The sequence below is a fragment of the Salmo salar genome, chromosome ssa03 (assembly GCF_905237065.1).
Source record: "Salmo salar chromosome ssa03, Ssal_v3.1, whole genome shotgun sequence".
Lineage (NCBI taxonomy): Eukaryota > Metazoa > Chordata > Actinopteri > Salmoniformes > Salmonidae > Salmo > Salmo salar.
The window spans coordinates 50,031,925-50,054,764 of NC_059444.1; the positions used below are offsets into that span (position 1 = coordinate 50,031,925).

General features: G+C 40.9%; 1 protein-coding gene across 4 annotated transcripts in view; it reads left to right on the top strand.

Annotated features, from left to right (window-relative positions):
* The window catches only part of parp14rs1 (poly(ADP-ribose) polymerase family member 14-related sequence 1), a 44,101-nt gene extending 22,041 nt beyond the window's left edge, over positions 1-22,060 (top strand). For 3 of the 4 annotated variants that reach the window (XM_045714909.1, XM_014192240.2, XM_014192241.2), the window contains 2 exons: positions 1,721-1,895; positions 3,197-3,719. In XM_045714909.1, the coding sequence (XP_045570865.1) occupies positions 1,721-1,895; positions 3,197-3,480 (459 nt within the window). In that variant the 3' untranslated portion in view covers positions 3,481-3,719. Of the gene's footprint in view, positions 1-1,720; positions 1,896-3,196; positions 3,720-19,077; positions 19,232-20,912 lie in introns of those variants that run through there. The other variant, XR_006769157.1, reaches the window with a different exon arrangement.
* The last annotated feature ends 780 nt before the right edge of the window (positions 22,061-22,840 follow it).

The following is a 22,840-nucleotide window of genomic DNA, read 5'->3' on the forward strand; positions in this document are numbered from 1 at the left end:
CTTGAATGAAAGAGCGGGAAGATTTAGGAACAGAGAAACAGCAGCTAGGCTATCGTAAATACATTATCTTATGCATTCTAAATTACCGCCCATTTGGAAAAGGAAAATGCAATAAATATTTACTCTGAGCTGCGCTTCGGTAGATTGGTCGTAGATGCTGGCCGGGTTGGCCAACAGATCTTCCTGTAAACTCTTAAGAATGTCTCTGGTGGTAAATTGGATACGTGGTGGTATCTTCGTCCGTCTGTTAGACTGGATCCGTCGTCCGTCCTTTCCTAGCCCACGTCTACAGCGGCCGCTGCTAACTCAACGGCTAGGAAGTGTCACTTCTGTAGTGAATAAGCTCAAAGTTCATACCAGTTCATACCATAGCTCACGCCGAGGTTGGCTTAGTTGACATGTGTGTCCTTCTAACGTAGAGGCTGCAGACCTCCCGTACTGGAACAACCTGGTTATCTTTTCGTCAAAGGCTTATATAGTGGAGAGGGGGGAAGGATGTGTTTCATCGTTTATAACCCCTCCTCTTCACAGGGGTGGGCCACTGATCAAGCAGGGCACTTTCCTTATGAAAACCCAAATCTCTCATTTGGAAGCTAAAATTACATTTAATCTCCTAACAAACAATTTCAATATCAAACATTTCAATTGCATAACAATTCCATGTGACTCTGATAACTAGAGGGTGTATACTTTCCCAGGTACAGTTTATGTCGTCCTGTCATCAGTCATAATGTCTCAGATGACAACCGAACCCATATTCATTATGTTCCAAAGCATATTTCCAACTGGTTTTATTACCAAAATATGGTTCCTTTCCCCATTTGTTTGATGTTCCCAGACTCTCTATATTTAACACAGGCTATTCAAGTCCTTCAGTAGGGTCAGAGAGAGAGGGGAAGGGAGAAAGGTATTTATGGGGGGGTCATGAACCTTACCCACAGGCCAACGTCATGACAATACCCTAATGGCATATCTAGAACCAGACTACAAGATGCCATGTCGAAAAACCGTGACGGCCCTGATGAAGAAATTGTACAATGAATGCTCTGCAAGAACAAATCGTGAGCTTTCAATCACCATACGTGGCGTTAACAGATTGTTCAACGTCTATGAACATGCTGTCATACATCACTATAACGAGTTATCACATTGATGAGAAGTGGGACATGAAGTCTAATGTATTGAGAACATGGAGGAGAGGCACACAACAGAGAACCTAAAATGGCATTAATACCATTGTTGCTGAGTGGGTGAGGGACAGCAGTAAGGAGTGCCGTCTGGTAGAGGCCAATACTGCGGTAGATTGAAATGCATTACCCCCTAGTAGCGGTTATACACAGGACCATATCTGAATTGTTTTTCACGTAATTTTATGAGAAAAAAAAAACATTTAAATGAGAAAAAATTGCAATCTAAACGTTAAGAATTGTTTTAGATTTGTCACATCCTTAATCTGCCATATGAAATGGTTTGTTTATTATAGGCTTTGATTGTTAGTATTTGGTTAGGCACTTGGAATAACCAATAAAGCACCAAACAGTACTGCTAGTCTTCCTGGTAGCCAGCTATTTCAATATATATATATATATATATATATATTTATATTAGCCCACAATGGCGAAGAATCATCTAAAAACGTAGGTTTATGGAATGTACGAAGGACACATTTTAGAGTCTATTAATGGCAGATTAATAATAATTTTTCCCTGATTTATTTCAGATTGAGAGGATCCAGAACCCAAGCCTGTGGAGGAACCTCCAGATCAAGAAGAATGAAATGGAGCTCAGGAATGGTCATAAGAACAACGAGAAGAGGCTCTTCCATGGAATGTGCCACACAACCATTAATCACATCAACCACCATGGCTCCAATCGGAGCTATGCTGGAAAAAATGGTAAGATACACATACTGGGCTTGTGCCGATCTGACCATACTCGTATTCGTGTCTTTAAATTGACAGTAGATAGTCGGATCAGATGATACTCGTGGTCGAAAAAACAGAAGTGTTTTAAATTGCCTAAATAGAGGTTGGCAATATACCTTATCCTGTACCTGTGCTTTTATAGACCAGGAAAGCTGCAGATCAGAAGCAGCGGACGTGTGTGTGTTCTTTACCTTACAGCAGGCATTCTGAGCGCACATCAGCGGTCTATCTTTTTTTCCTACCCTCGCTCCACGTGTTACATATTATGCACAGTGATAGTTTGCTAGCAAACGTCCTCGCCATTTGATTGACCATAGTAGCAGCAGGCAGTAGCAATATAAATGGAGCAAAACATGCGAACAGTGACTGCTCAAATTATTATATGAAGTAAGTAGATGGAATTACAGCTGCACTCTATCCAATTGTGTCACTAGGATCAACCTAAATGTCTTTACAGACAGCAGAACTAGCGGGTTGAGTTATTTAGTACCTCTCACTTGGTTGAGTGACATGAGAGAGTTGCATGCTGGCAGTTGAAAATGAATTTTATTCTGATCATGGGTTACAAAAAATATATGGATCATAGGGCCTACCCAGTGGCGCAGCGGTCTAAGGCACTGCATCGCAGTGCTTGAGGCGTCACTACAGAGCTGGGTTCAATCCCAGGCTGTGTCACAAACGGCCGTGATCGGGAGTCCTATAGGGCGGCGCACAATTGGTCCAGCGCCGTCTGGGTTAAGGGAGGGTTTGGCCGGGTGGGCTTTACTTGGCTCATCGAGATCTAGCGACTCCTTGTGGTGGGCCGGGCACCTGCAGGCTGACTTCAGTTATCAGTTGAACAGTGTTTCCTCCGACACATTGGTGCTTCTGGGATAAGAAGGCTGTTATTAAGGAGCGTGGTTTGGCGGGTCATGTTTCGGAGGATGCATGACTCGACCTTCGCCTCTCCTGAGCCCGTTGGGGAGTTGCAGCGATGAGACAAGATCGTAATTGAAAATGGGAGAAAAATAATTTTGAAACATACTTGGATCATAATCGTATCAGGAAAATTCCTCATATTTTACAATACTTGTTTTGTTTGAGTGCTCGGCACATCCCTAATACATACCATTGTTGTTTTAATTTTGAACAAGTAGCCTGGTCGCAGATCTGTTTGTGCTGTCTTGCCTACTCCTATGGTCATTGGTAAAAGCCACATGTAAACATTGTCATTCTCATATACTCAGTCTTGTCTCTGCAATAGTCTAAAATCTAAACTATAATTTTTTCAGCTGCAGTGTATGGAAATGGCACATATTTTGCAGTTTGTGCCAGATACTCTGCCAGTAACACATACTCAAGACCAGATCCACAAGGACAGAAGTATATTTTTCTCTGCCGAGTTCTGACTGGCGATTTCACAACAGGACGACAGGGGATGATAGTGCCTCCAGCTAAAAACACTACATCTGCTCAACTCTACGACAGCGTGACAGACAACCCATCAGCGCCATCCATGTTCATTGTATTCAACGACATTCAGGCATATCCTGAGTACTTGATCACTTTCCGCTAGACTACAGAGATAAAAGCAATGCAATGAACACTTGTTCTTTTTATCTGCTGTGTAAAGTTTTCAGGAGCTTTTCTATGATCTGCTTTATAAATTGTCATTTATAATGTTTCTTGAAAAACTGAAAATGATTGTTACTTTTGCATGAAAAAGTGTAACTATTACAGGTTGGTTGTATAAGTTTGCTAAAGGACTGTAATTTTATAATCTACAATTGTAAAGAAAAAAAAAGGACATATCAATCTCAATAGCCACTGTGCTTTGTGCAGGTTGTACTTAGGGGTTGGGGGACTTCCTGTGAATGTACATCCTTGTTCACTGTCTCATTGGACGACCAACTGAAAAAAGACAAAGTATTCTGCATGGCTTGTTTTGGATTATAGTTCAGTGTTGCCAAGTTGATTGTAAACTATGGTCAATGTCTGATAAGCACATACATTTATATGACGTGAGTTAATGAATAGAGAATAAGGCTCTACGAAAGTCCCTGCCTTGTGCTGAGGAATCATGTGACACCAAACGTGATAGCAAGTGGATGTGTGTGTTTATGAAATGGCCTTTCAGTCAGTTTGCTTGTGAGGAGGAAAGTAAAAATAATACAATTATTTTCCAGCTATATATATATATATATATATATATATATATATATATATATATATATATACCACTGAACAGAAATGTAAACGCTACACGTGAAGTGTTTCATCAGCTGAAATAAAATAAAAAAAACGGACATTTCCCATATGCACAAGAAGCTTACTTCTCTCAAATGTTGTGCACAAATTTCTTTACATCCCTGTTAGTGAGCATTTCTCATTTGCCAAGATACACTATATATATATACACACAAAAGTATGTGGACACCCGTTGAAATTAGTGGATTCAGCTATTTCAGCTACACCCGTTGCTGACAGGTGTATAAAATCGAGCACACAGCCATGCAATCTACATAGAGAAACATTGGCAGTAGAATTGCCTTACTGAAGAGCTCAGTGACTTTCAAAGTGGCACCGTCGTAGGATGCCACCTTTCCAACAAGTCAGTTCGCCAGTGCTGTTATTGTGAAGTGGAAACGTCTAGGAGTAACAATGGCTGTAATGCATAAAATTCACAGGCTTGTATGCAAAGCAGTAATTGTTTCAAAACATCTCCTGCCATGTCACTGATGCGTCGTGAAACAGTGTTGTTTACTGAAGGCATTATCTGTATAGTTTTTTGGGCCTTTTCCCCCAGCATTGTCCCAGCCATATGTGAGGCAGCAGGAAGAATTAAGTCCTCCACAATAGAATGGGGCTTGTCTGTCCTAACCACTCGGTAGCTCACCATATAAGACTCTTCTAGCCCCTTCTTATTAATGGTATCTGTTGCTTTTATATATGTGTTACTACTCAAAAGTCGTCTTAATTCTCGATCCAAAAACTCCCGTGGCTTATTTTTCAAATTGGCATGTTTTGTTTCTAAATGTCTGCGCAAGAGTGAAGGTTTCATCGAGTTCTGAGAGTTCTTTTGCACATATAACACACTGTGGCTGAGGAAAGGCACTACTCCAATATAAGTGAACCCCAAATTAATGTAGTTCTCATCATATTTGCGCCTCTTCGATGGTCCAACGTCCCTGTCTGTTGTTCGGTGCTTTCCTGGGTAAGGGGGCAGTAGCTCTTCGGCTGCATCAGATTCACAACTGTCAGTGTCCATGCTAGCTGGGCTAACAACAAATGTAGAATTACTGACGCTAGCATTGGATTTGCTCGTGGAAGCAGAACAGCTTGTGTTGTCGACAGGTGCAGGTATAGTACTGCTTGTAGTAGCAATTGAATTTGTCGTTGAATAGAATACATGTAGAGCGAGTGAAAAAAACAAAACTACTTGGCGTCATGTTGGATGCTGCTTTATCATGGTCAGAACACATAGATAATATTGTTATTAAGATGGGTAAGGGAATTGCTGTTAGATGAAAATGTTCAGAGTATGTAACATCTAGCACTCTGAATCAGGTGATTCAATCCCTGGTCCTATCACACTTAGACTACTGTCCAGTTATATGGTCATCTGCAGCAAAGAAAGATATAAAAAAGTTCCAAATGGCTCAAAACAGGGCTGCCAGATTCTCTTCATTGCTCTAACCGAATGAATATTATTAAAACGCATCAGAATCTCTCATGGCTTCACGTTAAAAACAAATTACTATCTAATCTTCAGATTTTCTTTAGGAATGATATATTTTGCGAAAAACCACAGTATTTTTCAGTCCAATTAGTACATACTAGCAACACGCATAACCACCAAACAAGACAGGCAAATTCAGGGCAGCTAAAACAACTCAAGCCAAGGACAAGTCGCCTACAGTTTTATATAGAGCTATCGCTGAATGGAACTTTTTACCAATCCATATTTCTCAGGAAAAAAGTAAATCCACCTTCAAGAAAAAAATCAAAACATCTAACGTGAAAGACCATATGACTGGACAGCAAATAGAAAGTATCAACTGAATGTTAAATGTGTTTCCTGTCAGGTATTTTAATTATCTGTATTGTCTACTTGTTGAATGTTTGTGAAGTCTTGACACTGGTTGTTTGTAATTTCTTGTTAATTGGTGTTGGACCCCAGGAAGATTAGCTAGTGTTAGGGCGTCAGCTAATGGGAATCCTAATAAAAATTTTAAAAAATTACTACCAGTAGAGCTGGTATGTGTCTCTATAGACGCGGGCCTTACTTGTTTTTAATACATTTTCGAGGAAACGAAATGAGCAGTAGCTACGTTTGGCTACATACGGACCGTTAGTGGAATTCCCGCGAGAGATTAACGATTAATGTGATTGGATGTTAATTATTTGACTAGGCTACCTGTATTTGACATTGTTGTTATTTCGTTGAACACTAGATGGTTTAATTTTATTTTTGGCAGTTAATTAAGGCTACTCAGGTGAGGCGGGGCGGGGGGGGGGGGACTCACCCAAATGTATTGCCCCGTTGTAAAATATAAATGGACTGTTTGAAAATGTGAAGATTTATAAAAAAATAAATTAAAAAAATGTGAATCACATTTTTATTTGGCGTACCCCCGACGGCATTGCGCGTACCCCTGGGAAACAACTTGCGGCAAAGAAACCACTACTAACGGAAACCTAGAAGAAGAGACTTGCTTGGGTCAAGAAACACGAGCAATGGACATTAGACCGGTGGAAATCTATCCTTTTGGTCTGATGAGTCCAAATTTGAGATTTTTGGTTCCAACTACCGTGTCTATGTGAGACGCACGTATGGTTCACAACATGAAGCATGGAAGAGGAGATGTGATGGTATGGGGGTGTTTTACTGGTGACACTGTCTGTGATTTATTTAGAATTCAAGACACACTTAATCAGCATGGCTACCACAGCATTCTGCAGCGATACGTTATCCCATCTGGTTTGCGCATAGTGCGACTATCATTTGTTTTTCAACAGGACAATGACTCAACACACCTCCAGGCTGTGTAATGGCTATTTGACCAAGAAGGAGAGTGATGGAGTGCTGCATCAGATGACCTGGCCTCCACAATCACCTGACCACAACCCAATTGAGATGATTTGGGATAAGTTGAACCACAGAGTGAAGGAAAAGCATGCTCAGCATATGAGGGAACTCCTTCAAGACTTTTGAAAAAGCATTCCAGGTGAAGCTGTTTGAGAGAATGCCAAGAGTGTGCAAAGCTGTCATCAAGGCAACGGGTGGCTACTTTGAAGAATCTCAAATATATTTTGACTTGTTTAACACTACTACATGATTCCATGTGTTATTTTATAGTTTTGATGTCTTCACTATTATTCTACAATGTAGAAAATGCTAAAAATAAAGAAAAACCATTGAATGAGAAGGTGTGTCCACACTTTTGATTGGTACTGTACCTTTAGCTACACAGGACGGAAAAGTTGTAATTTAAAGTTGTGGTAATACTTTAACCTGTTGGGGGTAGGGGGCAGTATTGACACGGCCGGATAAAAAATGTACCCGATTTAATCTGGTTACTACTCCTGCCCAGTAACTAGAATATGCATATAATTATTGGCTTTGGATAGAAAACAACCTAAAGTTTCTAAAACTGTTTGAATGGTGTCTGTGAGTATAACAGAACTCATATGGCAGGCAAAAACCTGAGAGGATTCTGAACAGGAAGTGGCCTGTCTGACAAGTTGTTGTTCATCTTGGCTCTTTTTATTGAAGACTGAGGATCTTTGCTGTAACCTGACACTTCCTACGGCTCCCATAGGCTCTCAGAGCCCGGGAAAAAGCTGAATGATATCGAGGCAGCCCCAGGCTGAAACACATTATCGCTTTTGGCAAGTGGCCGATCAGAGGACAAAGGGCTTAGGCGCGTGCCCAAGTCGACCCCATGCTTTATTTTCTTTCGTCTGTTTACCTAAATGCAGATTCCCGGTCGGAATATTATCGCTTTTTTACGAGAAAAATGGCATAAAAATTGATTTTAAACAGCGGTTGACATGCTTCGAAGTACGGTAATGGAATATTTAGAATTTTTTTGTCACGAAATGCGCCATGCTCATCACCCTTCTTTACCCTTTCGGATAGTGTCTTGAACGCACGAACAAACCGCCGCTATTTGGATATAACAATGGATTATTTGGGACCAAACCAACATTTGTTATTGAAGTAGAAGTCCTGGGAGTGCATTCTGACGAAGAACACCAAAGGTAATAACATTTTTCTTATAGTAAATCTGACTTTGGTGAGTGCTAAACTTGCTGGGTGTCTAAATAGCTAGCCATGATGGCTGGGCTATCTACTCAGAATATTGCAAAATGTGCTTTCACCGAAAAGCTATTTTAAAATCGGACATATCGAGTGTATAGAGGAGTTCTGTATCTATAATTCTTAAAATAATTGTTATGCTTTTTGTGAACGTTTATCGTGAGTAATTTAGTACATTTTTAGTAAATTCACCGGAAGTTTGCGGGGGGTATGCTAGTTCTGAACGTCACATGCTAATGTAAAAAGCTGTTTTTTGATATAAATATGAACTTGATTGAACAAAACATGCATGTATTGTATAACATAATGTCCTAGGAGTGTCATCTGATGAAGATCATCAAAGGTTAGTGCTGCATTTAGCTGTCTTCTGGGTTTTTGTGACATTATATGCTAGCTTGAAAAATGGGTGTCTGATTATTTCTGGCTGGGTACTCTGCTGACATAATCTAATGTTTTGCTTTGGTTGTAAAGCCTTTTTGAAATCGGACAGTGTGGTTAGATTAACGAGAGTCTTGTCTTTAAAATGGTGTAAAATAGTCATATGTTTGAGAAATTGAAGTAATAGCATTTCTAAGGTATTTGAATAACGCGCCACGGGATTCCACTGGCTGTTACGTAGGTGGGACGAAATCGTCCCACTGGCCCTAGAGAAGTTAAGCCATGCAGGTACATTACATTATGATGTGTGCAGTGGCTAGAATGGAATAAATGTGTGTGTTTGATCGTTCCATTGAATCCATCCAGCCATTACAATTAGCCCATCCTCCTATAGCTCCTTTTGAGCTGGTAGAAAATCTGCCACATAACAAAACATAACATATAAGTTCATGTACAGTTGAAGTTGGAAGTTTACATACACCTTAGCTAAATACATTTAAACTCAGATTTTCACAATTCCTGACATTTAAATCCTAGTAAAAATTCCCTGTCTTAGGTCAGTTAGGATCACCACTTTATTTAAGAATGTGAAATGTCAGAATAATAGTAGAGAGAATTATTTCTTTCAGCTTTTATTTCTTTCATCACATTTCCAGTGGATCAGAAGTTTACATACACTCAATTAGTATTTGGTAGCATTGCCTTTAAATTGTTTAACTTGGGTCAAACGTTTTGGGTAGCCTTCCACAAGCTTCCCACAATAGGTTTGGTGAATTTTGTCCCATTCCTCCTGACAGAGCTGGTGTAACTGAGTCAGGTTTGTAGGCCTCCTTGCTCCTACACGCTTTTTCAAATTTTCTATAGGATTGAGGTCAGGGCTTTGTGATGGCCACTCCAATACCTTGACTTTGTTGTCCTTAAGCCATTTTGCCACAACTTTGGATGTATGCTTGGGGTCATTGTCCATTTGGAAGACCCATTTGCGACCAAGCTTTAACTTCCTGACTGATGTCTTGAGATGTTGCTTCAATATATCGACATAATGTTCCTCCCTCATGATGCCATCTATTTTGTGAAGTGCACCAGCCCCTCCTGCAGCAAAGCACCCCCACAACATGATGCTGCCACCCCTGTGCTTCACGGTTGGGATGGTGTTCTTCGGCTTGCAAGCATCCCCCTTTTTCCTCCAAACTTAACGATGGTCATTATGGCCAAACAGTTCTATTTTTGTCTCATCAGACCAGAGGACATTTCTCCAAAAAGTATGATCTTTGTCCCCATGTGCAGTTGCAAACCGTAGTCTGGCTTTTTTATGGCGGTTTTAGAGAAGTGGCTTCTTCCTTGCTGAGCGGCCTTTCAGGTTGTGTTGATATTGGACTCGTTTTACTGTGGCTATAGATAGTTTTGTACCCGTTTCCTCCAGCATCTTCACAAGGTCCTTTGCTGTTGTTCAGGGATTGATTTGTACCAAAGTACGTTAATCTCTAGGAGACAGAACACGTCTCCATCCTGAGCGGTATGACTGCTGCGTGGTCCCATGGTGTTTATACTTGCGTACTATTGTTTGTACAGATCAACGTGGTACCTTCAGGCATTTGTAAATTGCTCCCAAGGATGATCCAGACTTGTGGAGGTCTACAATTTTTTTTCTGAGGTCTTGGCTGATTTCTTTTTATTTTCCCACGATGTCAAGCAAAGAGGCACTGAGCTTGAAGGTAGGCCTTGAAATACATCCACAGGTACACCTCCAATTGACTCAAATGATGTCAATTAGCCTATCAGAAGCTTCTAAAGCCATGACATCATTTTCTGGAATTTTCCAAGCTGTTTAAAGTCACAGTCAACTTAGTGTATGTAAACTTCTGACCCACTGGAATTGCAATACAGTGAATTATAATAATAATCTGTCTGTAAACATTAGTTGGAAAAGTTACTTGTGTCATGCACAAAGTAGATGTCCTAACTGACTTGCCAAAACTATAGTTTGTTAACAAGATTTTTGTGGAGTGGTTGAAAAACAAGTTTTAATGAGTCCAACCTCAGTGTATGTAAACTTCCGACTTCAACTGTACATTCTTTTTAACAAGTAATAAAGTAGTTCATGTTATCAGTGAAAAGCATGCAGTATCATCCTCTAAATATTTTTGGGTGAGAATCCAAGACTGGTGAGAAGCCAAGACTCACAGCATAGCCGACATCGTAGCTTATGCCTGTCACATGCTTCCCAGTCTAAACAGTTCGCACACAGTAGCTGTACATGGGTAAAATCACTGCGCAAGCCAAGGCAGTAAAAAGGCCATTTTACAACCTATGTTGTGATAATTGCGTTGTTTGCTCTTGAACCCATAAGTTCATATGCCACTGATGTACAATAAGGCCGTGACAGCAAAAAGACAGTCACACAGTGGCGTAATAAATTCAACTACACATACTGTACGTTTCATCACAAAACCAGAGAGCAACATGTCCCGTGAAGTCCACAAAGCAAATATTGCATGTAAGCAACCGTTATATCACACTATGTCTCTCTATACTACAGTGGCTTGCGAAAGTATTCACCCACTTGGCATTATTACTATTTTGTTGCCTTACAACCTGGAATTAAAAATGATTTTTTTGGTGGGTTTGTATCATTTGATTTACACAACATGCCTACCACTTTGAAGATGCAAAATATTTTTTATTGTGAAACAAACAAGAAATAAGACCAAAAAACAGAACTTGAGCGTGCTTAATATGAGTCTGGATGGAGAGTTTACAGTCTAACCAGACACCTAGGTATTTGTAGTTGTCCACATATTCTAAGTCGGAACCGTCCAGAGTAGTGATGCTAGTCGGGCGGGCGGGTGAGGGCAGCTAACGGTTGAAAAGCAGGCATTTGGTTTTATTAGCGTTTAAGAGCAGTTGGAGGCCACGGAAGGAGTGTTGCACGGCATTGAAGCTCTAACCACTAGGCTACCTGCCTAAATAACTCCGTGAGAAGCAGGGTGCCGTTTTGGAAGTTTACTGGAATCACAGTGTGAAACTGCAACAAACACAAAAGTACATGTTTTCAGTTACAGTAGTATAGAGCACAATGTCTTCCACAATAACTGCACTAAATGTACGAAATAAGAGTACTCAATCTAGAATCCAATATAAAGTAAAGTTACTAGGATGCAACTGAATGCTTTATTGTTCAGCTATGTGTCCCTAGGGAGAAATAGCACTGAAGCTATTGTTCATCTTTTACAGAAACATGAAAATTAAATGTGATAAACATTTATCTTGTGTTAATAAACAAATGTACTTACAGACATTGCGTCTTACAAAGCGTATAAAGAAGGATGATGAAGGATTATAACAGCTCTGTCAAACTTGCACATCTAACACATTTCTTCCCTTCTGAAACTGCTTCCTGTCACATGACACAAACAGATAAATTATACACTGCTGCACTTAAACTGCCACTAGGGGGTGCTAAACAACTAACAGGTCCAGAACAAACACTGAAACATGCATGAGAGCATCAGGTGTTCCGGATGACAGTGTGATCACGCTCTCCGCAGCCGATGTGAGTAAGACCTTTAAACAGGTCAACATTCACAAGGCAGCAGGGCCAGACAGATTACCAGGACGTGTACTCCGAGCAAGCACTGACCAACTGGCAAGTGCCTTCTCTGACATTTTCAACCTCTCCCTGGCTCAGTCTGTAATACCAACATGTTTCAAGGAGACCACCATAGTCCCTGTGCCCAAGAACATTAAGGTAACCTGCCTAAATGACTACCGACCCGTAGCACTCATGTCATGGCTCACATCAACACCATCATCCCAGAAACCCTAGACCGACTCCAATTCGCATACCGCCCTAACAGATCCACAGATGATGCAATCTCTATTGCACTCCGCACTGCCCTTTCCCAGAGTTCCTCTGTGCAGCGTCTGTGTTCTTTTGCCCATCTTAATCTCTTTACTTTTTATTGGCCAGTCTTAGATATGGCTTTTTCTTTGCAACTCTGTCTAGAAGGCCAACATCCCGGAGTCACCTCTTCACTGTTGACGTAGAGACTGGTGTTTTGCAGCTACTATTTAATGAAGCTGCCAGTTGAGGACTTGTGAGGCGTCTGTTTCTCAAACTAGACACTCTAATGTACTTGTGCTCTTGCTCAGTTGTGGCCCGGGGCCTCCCACTCCTCTTTTTATTCTGGTTAGAGACAGTTTGCACTGTTCTGTGAAGGGAGTAGTACACAGCGTTGTTCGAGATCTTCAGTTTCTTGGCAATTTCTCGCATGGAATAGCCTTCCTTTCTCAGAACAACAATAGACTGACCAGTTTCAGAAGAAAGTTATTTGTTTCTGGCCATTTTGAGCCTGTAATTGAACCCACAAATGCTGATGCTCCAGATACTCAACTAGCTTAAAGAAGGCCAGCTTTATTGCTCCTTTGATCAGGACAACAGTTTTCAGCTGTGCTAACATAATTGCAAAAGGGTTTTCTAATGATCAATTAGCCTTTTAAAATAATAAACTTGTATTAGCTAACACAACGTGCCATTGGAACACAGGAGTGATGGTTGTTGATAATGGGCCTTTGTACGTCCATGTAGATATTCCATATAAAATCAGCCGTTTCCAGCTACAATAGTCATTTAAAACATTAACAGTGTCTAATAGCATTCCAACCATGAGGCCACTGCAGTTGAAGTCGGAAGTTTACATGCACTTAGGTTGGAGTCATTAAAACTTGTTTTTCAACCACTCCACAAATTTCTTGTTAACAAACTACAGTTTTGGCAATTCGGTTAGGACATCTACTTTGTGCATGACACAAGTAATTTTTCCAACTAATGTTTACAGACAGATGATTATTATAATTCACTGTATCACAATTCCAGTGGGTCAGAAGTTTACATACACTAAGTTGACTGTGCCTTTAAACAGCTTGGAAAATTCCAGAAAATGAACATTTTCTGAAAATGAACAAAATGAGCACATTTTCGTTTTCTGTTGCAAAACGCAAAAATAAGTTTTTGGTTTGCTCAACCTAATTAAGATGACCCAGTTGTCCACTATCGGCATATCTATTTATTATTGCCATCGAAATGTTAGCTGTTAAGATTAGATCAAACAATAATATTAATGCGATTAGAAATCTGTGGCTTAAAAACGAAGGTGTCATTGTACGCTGATGATTCATGTTTTCTTTTAAAACCACAATTGGAGTCTCTCCACGGCCTCATAGAGGATCTAGATACTTTTGCTATCCTCTCTGGATTAAAACCAAATTATGATAAGTGTACTATATTACGTATTGGATCACACAAAAATGCACATTTTACATTACCATGTAGTTTACCAATTAAATGGTCTGACAGAGATGTGGACATACTCGGTATACAAATCCCAAAAGAAAGAAATGATCTCACTCCAATACATTTTTATAGAAAGTTAGCAAAAATAGATAAGATCTTGCTACCATGGAAAGGAAAATACCTGTCTATTTGTGGAAAAATCACCCTGATTAACTCTTTAGTCATATCACAGTTTACCTATTTGCTTATGGTTTTGCCTACACCTAGTGAACTGCTTTTTAAATTATATGAACAAAAAATATTATATTTTATTTGGAACAGCAAGCCAGATAAAATTAAAAGGGCCTATTTATATAACGAATATGAATTCGAAGTGCAGAAATGATTAAATATTAAAGCATTAGACCTCTCACTAAAGGCATAAGTCATACCAAAGTTATACTTAAATCCAAACTGGTTTTCTAGTAAATTGGTACGAATGTCTCATCCTATGTTCAAGAAGGGCCTTTTTCCCTTAATTCAGATTACACCTGCCCACTTTCGGTTGTTTGAAAAGGAAATAATCTCCAAAATATCTTTAGTTTTTAAACAAGCCTTCGAAAGTTGGTTGCAATTTCAGTTTAATCCACTTGAAAAGACAGAACAAATAATACAGCAAATATTGTGGTTAAATTCAAATATCGTAATTGATAAAAAAAACTGTATTTTTCAATTTTCAAATGTTTAAAAAAGGTATAATTTTAGTGAATGATATTATAAATAGGACTGGTGGAGTGATGTCACACATGCAGCTAACACAGACATAGGGAAATGTCTGCTCTACCCAAAATTACAACCAATTAATTGCAGCATAACCACAAAAATGGAAGAGGCAAGTAGAAGGGGAAAAAAGTAAGGAACTTGTATGATGGCCCTGTATTAAAGAACATAAATGGTTAAAGAAAAGTGTGATAAATAAAAACATATAACAATTTCATTTAAGGACCAAAAAACTGACAGCTGTGCCATATAAATTGCAAAATAGTTGGGAAGAGATTTTCGATGTACCCATTCCATGGCACAAGGTTTATGAATTGATACGCAAAACAACGCCGGATTCAAAACTTCGAATTTTTCCATTTATATTACTATACAAAATTCTTGCAACAAATAGAATGTTATATATATATGGGGGATACAATCTTCCCAGCTCTGCAGATTCTGCTGTGAGGAGGCAGAGTCATTAGATCATTTATTTTGGTATTGTCCATATGTAGCTCGTTTTTGGTCACAGGTCCAGCAATGGCTGAAGAATTGCAACATTTGCCTAGAACTAATGCTGCAGATAGCAATACTGGGTGATTTGAAAAGCCATAGTCAATCAATCAATAATATAATAATTATTTTAACAAAAATGTTGATTTTTAATTTACAATCTGTAGAAGCTAGGAGAATAGAAAGGTTCAATTGTTTTGTGAAGCATCACAGCACAGTTGAAAAATATATGGCAAATAGAAATCCGAAATGGATGATGTTGAGAGATAGATGGGACGGGTTGAATGGAGCTGAAGGGTGGGACTAATAACAAGATAACCAGACGGGGTCTGTAAAATGTATATAGGTTCAGAACTTTTGTGAAATAGCACAGTTACAAATAGAAATCAAACTGGATGGACATCAGAAATAGAGGAAGGACTAAAAACAAAAAAAAGAACTATTGTAAAATAGACTGTGTCTGTAAAATGTGTATAAGATGAATAAATTGAAGGTAATAGCCGAAGTGTTTATTAGTTTACTCCAATTGGGGGATCGGTGGTAGGGTTTGCGGGGAATAATACACTGCTCAAAAAAATAAAGGGAACACTTAAACAACACAATGTAACTCCAAGTCAATCACACTTCTGTGAAATCAAACTGTCCACTTAGGAAGCAACACTGATTGACAATAAATTTCACATGCTGTTGTGGAAATGGAATAGACAACAGGTGGAAATTATAGGCAATTAGCAAGACACCCCCAATAAAGGAGTGGTTCTGCAGGTGGTGACCACAGACCACTTCTCAGGTCCTATGCTTCCTGGCTGATGTTTTGGTCACTTTTGAATGCTGGCGGTGCTTTCACTCTAGTGGTAGCATGAGACGGAGTCTACAACCCACACAAGTGGCTCAGGTAGTGCAGCTCATCCAGGATGGCACATCAATGTGAGCTGTGGCAAGAAGGTTTGCTGTGTCTGTCAGCGTAGTGTCCAGAGCATGGAGGCGCTACCAGGAGACAGGCCAGTACATCAGGAGACGTGGAGGAGGCCGTAGGAGGGCAACAACCCAGCAGCAGGACCGCTACCTCCGCCTTTGTGCAAGGAGGAGCAGGAGGAGCACTGCCAGAGCCCTGCAAAATGACCTCCAGCAGGCCACAAATGTGCATGTGTCTGCTCAAACGGTCAGAAACAGACTCCATGAGGGTGGTATGAGGGCCCGACGTCCACAGGTGGGGGTTGTGCTTACAGCCCAACACCGTGCAGGACGTTTGGCATTTGCCAGAGAACACCAAGATTGGCAAATTCGCCACTGGCGCCCTGTGCTCTTCACAGATGAAAGCAAGTTCACACTGAGCACGTGATAGACGTGACAGAATCTGGAGACGCCGTGGAGAACGTTCTGCTGCCTGCAACATCCTCCAGCATGACCGGTTTGGCAGTGGGTCAGTCATGGTGTGGGGTGGCATTTCTTTGGGGGGCCACACAGCCCTCCATGTGCTCGCCAGAGGTAGCCTGACTGACATTAGGTACCGAGATGAGATCCTCAGACCCCTTGTGAGACTATATGCTGGTGCGGTTGGCCCTGGGTTCCTCCTAATGCAAGACAATGCTAGACCTCATGTGGCTGGAGTGTGTCAGCAGTTCCTGCAAGAGGAAGGCATTGATGCTATGGACTGGCCCGCCCGTTCCCCAGACCTGAATCCAATTGAGCCCATCTGGGACATCATGTCTCGCTCCATCCACCAACGCCACGTTGCACCACAGACTGTCCAGGAGTTGGCGGATGCTTTAGTCCAGGTCTGGGAGGAGATCCCTCAGGAGACCATCCGCCACCTCATCAGGAGCATGCCCAGGCGTTGTAGGGAGGTCATACAGGCACGTGGAGGCCACACACACTACTGAGCCTCATTTTGACTTGTTTTAAGGACATTACATCAAAGTTGGATCAGCCTGTAGTGTGGTTTTCCACTTTAATTTTGAGTGTGACTCCAAATCCAGACCTCCATAGGTTGATAAATTGGATTTCCATTGATTATTTTTGTGTGATTTTGTTGTCAGCACATTCAACTACAGTGGGGCAAAAAAGTATTTAGTCAGCCACCAATTGTGCAAGTTCTCCGACTTAAAAAGATGAGAGAGGGCTGTAATTTTCATCATAGGTACACGTCAACTATGACAGACAAAATGAGAAAAAAAAATCCAGAAAATCACTTTGTAGGATTTTTTTATGAAATTATTTGCAAATTATGGTGGAAAATATGTATTTGGTCACCTACAAACAAGCAAGAGTTCTGGCTCTCACAGACCTGTAACTTCTTCTTTAAGAGGCTCCTCTGTCCTCCACTCGTTACCTGTATTAATGGCACCTGTTTGAACTTGTTATCAGTATAAAAGACACCTGTCCACAACCTCAAACAGTCACACTCCAAACTCCACTATGGCCAAGACCAAAGAGCTGTCAAAGGACACCAGAAACAAAATTGTAGACCTGCACCAGGCTGGGAAGACTGAATCTGCAATAGGTAAGCAGCTTGGTTTGAAGAAATCAACTGTGGGAGCAATTATTAGGAAATGGAAGACATACAAGACCACTGATAATCTCCCTCAATCTGGGGCTCCACGCAAGATCTCACCCCGTGGGGTCAAAATGATCACAAGAACGGTGAGCAAAAATCCCAGAACCACACGGGGGGACCTAGTGAATGACCTGCAGAGAGCTGGGACCAAAGTAACAAAGCCTACCATCAGTAACACACTACGCCGCCAGGGACTCAAATCCTGCAGTGCCAGACGTGTCCCCTTGCTTAAGCCAGTACATGTCCAGGCCCGTCTGAAGTTTGCTAGAGAGCATTTGGATGATTCAGAAGAGGATTGGGAGAATGTCATATGGTCAGATGAAACCAAAATAGAACTCGTCGTGTTTGGAGGACAAAGAATGCTGAGTTGCATCCAAAGAACACCATACCTACTGTGAAGCATGGGGGTGGAAACATCATGCTTTGGGGCTGTTTTTCTGCAAAGGGACCAGGACGACTGATCCGTGTAAAGGAAAGAATGAATTGGGCCATGTATCGTGAGATTTTGAGTGAAAACCTCCTTCCATCAGCAAGGGCATTGAAGATGATACGTGGCTGGGTCTTTCAGCATGACAATGATCCCAAACACACCGCCCGGGCAACGAAGGAGTGGCTTCGTAAGAAGCATTTCAAGGTCCTGGAGTGGCCTAGCCAGTCTCCAGATCTCAACCTCATAGAAAATCTTTGGGGGGAGTTGAAAGTCCGTGTTGCCCAGCTAAAGCCCCAAAACATCACTGCTCTAGAGGAGATCTGCATGGAGGAATGGGCCAAAATACCAGCAACAGTGTGTGAAAACCTTGTGAAGACTTACAGAAAACGTTTGACCTGTGTCATTGCCAACAAAGGCTATATAACAAAGTATTGAGAAACTTTTGTTATTGACCAAATACTTATTTTCCACCATAATTTGCAAATAAATTCATTAAAAATCCTACAATGTGATTTTCTGGATAGTTTTTTCTCATTTTGTCTGTCATAGTTGAAGTGTACCTATGATGAAAATTTACAGGCCTCTCTCGTCTTTTTAAGTGGGAGAACTTGCACAATTGTTGGCTGACTAAATACTTTTTTGCCCCACTGTATGTAAATACGATTATTTCATTCATTCAGATCTAGGATGTGTTATTTTAGTGTTCCCTTTATTTTTTTGAGGAGTGTAATAAAGGTATATTCTTTAAAAAAGTATGTATGTCTATATAGGTATGTGTATGTATATATGTGTATATGCATGCGTGTATGGATATATATATTTACCCCCAAAATATATGGGGGATTGGAAATGATGCAGACAATTACATTGATGGAAGCAATATTCTTTCCGCAATATTAAGCTGATCCACCCCAAATTTTTTTTTTTTATTAAAAAAAGATGACCCAGCTGTGTCCGGAACTGTAAGGCGTCCCCCCATGATGAGGGGCTATGAGAGATGATGAAGCAGCAGGTTCCGAAAGGGAGACCGACACACTGTTTTCCACCGTAGGAGTTGGGGACCATGGACCAATGGGGTTTCCAATCCCGACAGGTAGTGAGATGTGTTATGTTTTAATATCCACTCTACGTTCTGAATGGTGCAGATGGAGATAAAATGAATCCAAAAATTAGATCTGTTCAATCTACATAATATTTATATCTGAAAAGGTTATATACTCCTGAACGGGCCATCGGGTGTGTATGTGTGTGTGTGTGTGACAGCCTGAGGCCCCTATTTCTAAGGTGTGCGTGCGACAGCACCCACTTGTGGCCCCCACTTCTAAGGTGTATGTGCGACAGCCCCCACTTGTGAGCCCCACTTCTAAGGTGTGTGTGCGCCAGCACGTGGCCCCTACTTCTAAAGTGTGTGTATGCACGACTATCTCTGAGCTGCAGGTGTCTGCCTGTGCCTCGTCGATTTGATTAGACTGATGAATAATAATGTATGAATAATGCATGGTTCTGTGAGCCGACAGGGAGCCTTTCATTATGCTAAACAGACACAACATCTATTCATTCCTAAAACAGAGATGCTGCTTCCCAAATGGCAGCCTATTCTCTATATAGTGCACTACTTCTGTCTCTGTGCATGTGCGTGCGACAGGCTGTGGCCTCCATATCTAAGGTGTGTGTCTGTTTGTCTGGTGTGTGTTTATGTAAAGGTGTGTGTCAAAATTGGTGCACTAAATAGGGAATAGAGTGCCATATGGGACGCACCCAGAGTGTTCAAGTGGATCCCCCTAAAACATCATCAAACAAAGTGAGATTGTCCAGACAGGACACAGATGTTCCAGGCTCTATGCTCCATGGCAGCGTGCTTGCGGATGGCTTTAGCCTGGGAGAGAGAGGCCTTGTTGGGGAAAACGTGCCAGATGTGGATAGGTTACCATTCAGCAACCCACTCTCCAGAGACATCATGGTCATGTCCATTAAATTTGAATCTATTTGTAAGATGAAAAGATCATGGTTTTCTTGAACCAGGTTACATGAACCAGGTTTCCATCCAACCTTTTTATACGAGTAAAGTACATGTAAAAATATATATAAAAAATTCACCACAGGCCTGATGGAAAAAGCAAATTTACCTTTCCAAATGCCGACAAAACTAAATACGCTAAAGACAAGGTGGGATATTTTTGTCTGTAAAATGTATTATGCTGGAAATGGTGAAAACGCTTTTATGTTCAAATATTGATTTAATAACCATCATATCGAAGTAAACTTGGAGTCACGCGATATGTTGTGTGGTCCTCCCACTACGACGCGAGAAAGCATGCATTTAGGCTACAGATTAAATAAGTTATGATTAACTTCACATGGTGGTGAACGTGCACTTTGATGAAATATCGAGGGTCTTATTCTGGTGACATAATGATCGAAGCTTGGCTGCCGTTTGACAAATAAAAATAATCATGCTCTTTTGTCCATAATAATCTCATCATGCACTCTAGCCAACAGTATCTGTGAGCTGTTGGCTAGAGTGCAAGTGCCAAGATCAGAGAGGGCACATTTGTTATATACCACCATTTTTTTTGTGTGACAAAACCATCAGTAGAGTTGAAAATGCGATGGAAAACCATTATTCTTGTATTTTTTATTTGGTACATGGGAATTTAACCAAAAGTTATTTTTATGTGCGCTACATCATCACGCACATAATTTTTTTACCCATTTTATTCTCCCCAATTTCATGGTATCCAATTGGTAGTTACAGTCTTGTCTCATCGCTGCAGATCCTGTACGGACTCGGGAGAGGCGAAGGTCGAGAGCCATGCATCCTCCGAAAAACCCAACCAAGCCGCACTACTTCTTGACACAATGCCCACTTAACCCGGGAAGACAGCCGCACCAATGTGTCAGAGGAAACACAGTACACCTGGCGACCGGCCCACCACAGGAGTCACTAGTGCGCGATGGGACAAGGACATCCCTGCCGGCCAAACCCTCATGACGCTGGGCCAAGTGTGCGCCGCCCCATGGGTCTCCCGGTCAGAGCCGGCTGGACTCAAATCCAGAATCTCCAGTGTCACTGCGTCACTCGGGAGGCCCCGTACAACAAGTTAATTTGACGGTAACACATCTCTGGTGGGATTTTTTTATATTTGCATGAAATCTGTTGCCAATTGGATGGAAACCTAGCAAATAATTAATTTGTAGATATTGAATTTTGACATCAATGCCTTTAGTTATATTAAATCCATGACACTCCTGGGATGCATCACAAATGGGACCCTTTTATAGTGCACTAATGTTGACGAGGGCTCTGGTCAGAAGTAGTGCATTATTTTATGTATTTATGTTTTTGAAATTTTGCAGACTGAAATCTCTTGAGATTGAAGAAGGTTAAACCAAGGCCTTACCTCTTTAAAGGGATAATAAATTATGTTATGATAAACTGCAAGGTCTCCTCTTCAGGAGGAGGTCTCCTCTTCAACCTGTATTTGAGGTTTGTGACCTTCAGACACTATCAGAAGGCGTCTATGTTCAGACTCCTGTCTGGATCCCACCGTGATTATCTGGTTTTCCGAGAACACAAGGCTACCACAGACCTGATGAAACCAGCCACCTGCCAGAAGATGCTTACGCTTGTTCACATTGTTATAACTCTATACTTGTGATGAAAAGTCAAGTTTCGGTCAAACCCACTTCTGAATTTTGAATTGCTGATAAGATGGTTCCTGCTGTCAGGGGGAGGTTAGATTAATTAAAATGTTGTTGCTAGGGAAAGTTACATAAGGGGGATTGGGGAGGCTATATGAGTTACAGAATGTCTTAGACATTTTGCAGAACTTGGGGATAACTATCATACACTATTATACTGTAGTCTGTATCAACTTCTGCCTACAATTGTATTACTAAAAGGAGTATTTTAATACTTAAACAAAGGGTCTGTTTCCTTTCCATTACTAATGTATGTTTGATTATTATATAGACCTGATCATTTGTTGAAGAAATTGACCAACAAGATGCACCATCTCATTTTCAAGAGTGTCCCCAAAAAATAAAAATAATTATAATATGGCACTACTGCAGGGGCGTCAGTTGGGTATGGCAGACTAGCTCAGAAATGTAAAAGTAGGCTATAAAATGAGACTAAAATCATTCCACTCCCGATTAAAATGCAATTGCTGTTTAGTGTGTTGATTGGCTAGCTTTAGCACCATATAGAGCATTGCTTGGAGAGAAGCTGACAACCTGTATGCCTTTCTCTCAGAAGAGAGCAGAGACAGTGCCAATCAGTTTGCTTTGCCGGTCAGCAGTGTGCCGATTGCTTTGAATTTGATGTCGGCATTTGAACTCGGCCTTGTAAGCCTAGGGGCCAGCTGTGCACCGGTTACTTTCACCTTGATGTCGGCATAGGCGGTGCGTCCAATAGGGTAGGGGAAGATAAGCTTCCCCTAAAGTAAATTGAATTACATTTGCCAAAATTTGCTTTAGAATTACTGATGCCTATACATAAATAAATGAAATATTTCAAAATACTACACCAGAGAGCATGATTTGGCTACAGATGATCGTTAGCTTCTTTTAAAATTGAGCTGGGGATTGTTTTAAGCAGGCAATTTGGGCAGAGACGCGGCAAATAACCTACCAAATAGCTGATGTTAACTTGCAACTGTCAGTGAAAAGCAGTTAAATAGGCTTAGCACTATTGCAATAT